Source organism: Babylonia areolata, chromosome 12 (genome assembly GCF_041734735.1).
Source record: "Babylonia areolata isolate BAREFJ2019XMU chromosome 12, ASM4173473v1, whole genome shotgun sequence".
In the NCBI taxonomy this organism is placed as follows: Eukaryota; Metazoa; Mollusca; class Gastropoda; order Neogastropoda; family Buccinidae; genus Babylonia; species Babylonia areolata.
In genome coordinates this window covers 19,636,105-19,641,104 of record NC_134887.1, presented here as the reverse complement: position 1 = coordinate 19,641,104, position 5,000 = coordinate 19,636,105, and the positions used below count along the sequence as shown (strand labels likewise).

The window sequence follows — 5,000 nt, the reverse complement described above, 5'->3', positions numbered from 1 at the left end:
CCTTCTTTCTTTCTCTACCTTTCCCTTCCTTTCTTTCTCTACCTTTCCTTTCTTTACCTTTCTCTACCTTTCCTTTCTCTACCTTTCCCTTCCTTTCCTTTCTCTACCTTTCCCTTCCTTTCCCTTCCTTTCTTTCTCTACCTTTCCCTTTCTTTCTCTACCTTTCTTTCTCTACCTTTCCCTTCCTTTCCTTTCTCTACCTTTCCCTTCCTTTCCTTTCTCTACCTTTCCCTTCCTTTCCCTTCCTTTCTTTCTCTACCTTTCCCTTTCTTTCTCTACCTTTCTTTCTCTACCTTTCCCTTCCTTTCCCTTCCTTTCTTTCTCTACCTTTCCTTTCTTTCTTTCTCTACCTTTCTTTCTCTACCTTTCCCTTCCTTTGTTTCTCTACCTTTCCCTTTCTTTCTCTACCTTTCTTTCTCTACCTTTCCCTTCCTTTCCTTTCTCTACCTTTCCCTTCCTTTCTTTCTCTACCTTTCCTTTCTTTCTCTACCTTTCCTTCCTTTCTTTCTCTACCTTTCCCTTCCTTTCTTTCTCTTCCTTCCTTTCTTTCTCTTCCTTTCTTTCTTTCTCTTCCTTTCCCTTCCTTTCTTTCTCTTCCTTTCTTTCTTTCTCTACCTTTCCCTTCCTTCCTTTCTCTACCTTCCCTTCCTTTCTTTCTGTTCCTTTCCTCCCTTTCTTTCTCTACCTTTCTTTCTTTCTCTTCCTTTCCTTCCTTTCTTTCTCTTCCTTCCCTTCCTTTCTTTCTCTACCTTTCCCTTCCTTTCTTTCTCTTCCTTTCCCTTCCTTTCTTTCTCTACCTTTCCTTTCTTTCTCTACCTTTCCTTCCTTTCTTTCTCTTCCTTCCCTTCCTTTCTTTCTCTACCTTTCCTTTCTTTCTCTACCTTTCCTTTCTTTCTTTCTCTACCTTCCCTTCCTGTCTTTCTCTTCCTTTCCTTTCTTTCTTTCTCTTCCTTTCCTTCTTTCTCTTCCTTTCCTCCCTTTCTTTCTCTACCTTTCCCTTTCTTTCTTTCTCTTCCTTTCCTTTCTTTCTTTCTCTTCCTTTCCTCCCTTTCTTTCTCTACCTTTCCCTTTCTTTCTTTCTCTTCCTTTCCTTTCTTTCTTTCTCTTCCTTTCCTCCCTTTCTTTCTCTACCTTTTCCTTTCTTTCTTTCTCTTCCTTTCCTTTCTTTCTCTACCTTTCCCTTTCTTTCTTTCTCTTCCTTTCTTTCTTTCTCTACCTTTCCCTTCTTTCTTTCTCTACCTTTTCCTTTCTTTCTTTCTCTTCCTTTCCTTTCTTTCTTTCTCTACCTTTCCCTTCTTTCTTTCTCTTCCTTTCCTTTCTTTCTTTCTCTACCTTTCCTTTCTTTCTTTCTCTTCCTTTCCTTTCTTTCTCTTCCTTTTCCTTTCTTTCTTTCTCTTCCTTTCTTTCTTTCTCTTCCTTTCCTCCCTTTCTTTCTCTACCTTTCCTTTCTTTCTTTCTCTTCCTTTCCTTTCTTTCTCTTCCTTTTCCTTTCTTTCTTTCTCTTCCTTTCTTTCTTTCTCTACCTTTTCCTTTCTTTCTTTCTCTTCCTTTCCTTTCTTTCTCTACCTTTCCCTTTCTTTCTTTCTCTTCCTTTCCTTTCTTTCTTTCTCTTCCTTTCCTCCCTTTCTTTCTCTACCTTTCCCTTCCTTTCTTTCTCTACCTTTTCCTTTCTTTCTTTCTCTTCCTTTCCTTTCTTTCTCTACCTTTCCCTTCCTTTCTTTCTCTACCTTTCCTTCCTTTCTTTCTCTTCCTTTCCCTTTCTTTCTCTACCTTTCCTTCCTTTCTTTCTCTACCTTTCCCTTCCTTTCTTTCTCTACCTTTCCCTTCCTTTCTTTCTCTTCCTTTCCTTTCTTTCTCTTCCTTTCCCTTCCTTTCTTTCTCTACCTTTCCCTTCCTTTCTTTCTCTTCCTTTCCTTTCTTTCTCTACCTTTCCTTCCTTTCTTTCTCTTCCTTTCCTTTCCTTCTTTCTCTACCTTTCCTTTCTTTCTTTCTCTTCCTTTCCTTTCTTTCTCTACCTTTCCCTTCCTTTCTTTCTCTACCTTTCCTTTCTTTCTTTCTCTACCTTTCCTTTCTTTCTCTACCTTTCCTTTCTTTCTTTCTCTACCTTTCCTTCCTTTCTTTCTCTTCCTTTCCTTTCTTTCTCTACCTTTCCTTTCTTTCTTTCTCTACCTTTCCTTTTTTTCTCTACCTTTCCTTTCTTTCTTTCTCTACCTTTCCTTCCTTTCTTTCTCTACCTTTCCTTTCTTTCCCTTCCTTTCTTTCTCTACCCTTTCTTTCTTTCTCTACCTTTCCTTCCTTTCTTTCTCTTCCTTTCCTTTCTTTCTCTTCTTCTATTCGTCGATCAGGGTGGTTGTTGTTGTTGTTTTCTTTTTCTTTTTCGTTTGGTTTGGTTTCACTTGTTTCTGTTTGTTTTCTATTATACAGTCACGGAAATAGTTTTCAGCTTAACTTTCAATTTCAGAGAAATTTCAAAGCGTGCGGTCTCAGTGATCCATATATGCTGCAGAACATCTGCTGTGAAATAAATAAATGAATGAACAAATAAATAAATAAATAAACAAACAAGTGAATAAATCCGCAAACTGGCTGGACTAAGGACTGCAGAGAATGGAGTGCTTTGACTGTGTCATGCGACCAATGACGTGGAAGCATCTAAGTAACACTGATTATAGCACGATACAACACGATAGAACACAACATGATACAGAGGTGCGATGCGATGCGATGCAGCACAGTACAACATGGACAGTTTCAGTTTCAGTTTCAGTAGCTCAAGGAGGCGTCACTGCGTTCGGACAAATCCATATACGCTACACCACATCTGCCAAGCAGATGCCTGACCAGCAGCGTAACCCAACGCGCTTAGTCAGGCCTTGAGAGAGAAAAAAACGGTGAATAAATAATAGATAAGCTTACATAAATAAATAAATAATAATTATAATATAAAAAAGGTAGTAGCAATAACATGGACAACAAGGCAGAACACAGCACAACAACAGGATCTGTACAACACGACACACAGCAACACAACAAAGCACACGCTGACCTTCACATAGGACAAGGCCGCCTCGGCAGCCGTGTCAAACTGGTCCACGATGGCCTGTAGGCGGCGCTGCAGATCTTCCGGACAGGAACCGCTACCCTGGCACTCTTTCTGGGCTTCCAGTATTTGTCCTGTCAACAACGACAAAAATCAAAGGGAAGGAATGGACAAGTTGAATAATTAATCGGGTTAACCCTTTCACCGCCAGTCAATTTAGAGCGCAAAATTCGCTTGTGCTATAAACACAGAAAAATATGGTGTCTAAGAATAGCTGGGGATTCCCCCCTGTGATGTGTAGAAAATATGGCCTATCCTACCACCGAACATGAAGAGCAGTAGGTTCATGGATAACAGACCCATGATCTGGTCATCCTTCAGTGACATGAGTCCTCTACCTAGCTGCTGCATAAATGCGAGTTTGGCAGTGAAAGGCTTAAACAGCTATGACGTAATCATAAATCTACGCACAGGACCTCGGTTTGTCGTCTCATCCGAATGACTAACGTCCAGACCACCTCTCAAGGTCCAGTGGAAAGGTAGAATAGATGTACTGGCTAATGCTGGCTTCGATCCCATGCGCTCAGATTCTCTCGCGTCCCAGGCGGACGCGTTTCCAACAAGTACACCAGTGATACCCCCCCCCCCCCCTCTGCCCCCAACACTCTCCCCCCACTTGTCCATCCACCCTTTCTCCACCCCACACTTGTCCATCCACCCTTTCTCCACCCCACACTTGTCCATCCACCCTTTCTCCACCCCACACTTGTTCATCCACCCTTTCTCCACCCCACACTTGTTCATCCACCCTTTCTCCACCCCCCACTTGTCCATCCACCCTTTCTCCACCCCACACTTGTCCATCCACCCTTTCTCCACCTCCCACTTGTCCATCCACCCTTTCTCCACCTCCCACTTGTCCATCCACCCTTTCTCCACCCCCCACTTGTCCATCCACCCTTTCTCCACCCCCCACTTGTCCATCCACCCTTTCTCCACCCCACACTTGTCCATCCACCCTTTCTCCACCTCCCACTTGTCCATCCACCCTTTCTCCACCCCACACTTGTCCATCCACCCTTTCTCCACCTCCCACTTGTCCATCCACCCTTTCTCCACCCCACACTCGTCCATCCACCCTTTCTCCACCCCACACTTGTCCATCCACCCTTTCTCCACCCCACACTTGCTCATCCACCCTTTCTCCCCCCCCCCCCACTTGTCCATCCACCCTTTCTCCACCCCCCACTTGTCCATCCACCCTTTCTCCACCTCCCACTTGTCCATCCACCCTTTCTCCACCCCCCACTTGTCCATCCACCCTTTCTCCACCCCCACCCCCACTTGTCCATCCACCCTTTCTCCACCCCACACTTGTCCATCCACCCTTTCTCCACCCCCCACTTGTCCATCCACCCTTTCTCCACCCCACACTTGTCCATCCACCCTTTCTCCACCCCACCCTTGTCCATCCACCCTTTCTCCACCCCACACTTGTTCATCCACCCTTTCTCCACCCCACCCTTGTCCATCCACCCTTTCTCCACCCCCCACTTGTCCATCCACCCTTTCTCCACCCCCCACTTGTCCATCCACCCTTTCTCCACCCCACACTTGTTCATCCACCCTTTCTCCACCCCACACTTGTCCATCCACCCTTTCTCCACCCCCCACTTGTCCATCCACCCTTTCTCCACCCCACACTTGTCCATCCACCCTTTCTCCACCCCACCCCCACTTGTCCATCCACCCTTTCTCCACCCCCCACTTGTCCATCCACCCTTTCTCCACCCCCACCCCCACTTGTCCATCCACCCTTTCTCCACCCCACACTTGTCCATCCACCCTTTCTCCACCCCCCACTTGTCCATCCACCCTTTCTCCACCCCACACTTGTCCATCCACCCTTTCTCCACCCCCCACTTGTCCATCCACCCTTTCTCCACCCCCCACTTGTCCA

The 5,000-nt window shown here is 45.4% G+C and overlaps 1 protein-coding gene across 1 annotated transcript in view; it reads right to left on the bottom strand.

Annotated features, from left to right (window-relative positions):
• Nucleotides 1-3,619, bottom strand: part of LOC143287855 (UPF0764 protein C16orf89 homolog) — a 28,583-nt gene extending 24,964 nt beyond the window's left edge. Inside the window, exons 1-2 of the mRNA XM_076596093.1 lie at nt 3,595-3,619; nt 3,047-3,174 (exon numbers count right to left, since the gene is read on the bottom strand). Of these exons, the coding sequence (XP_076452208.1) occupies nt 3,047-3,174; nt 3,595-3,619 (153 nt within the window). The remainder of the gene's footprint in view (nt 1-3,046; nt 3,175-3,594) is intronic.
• Between the last annotated feature and the right edge of the window lie 1,381 nt (nt 3,620-5,000).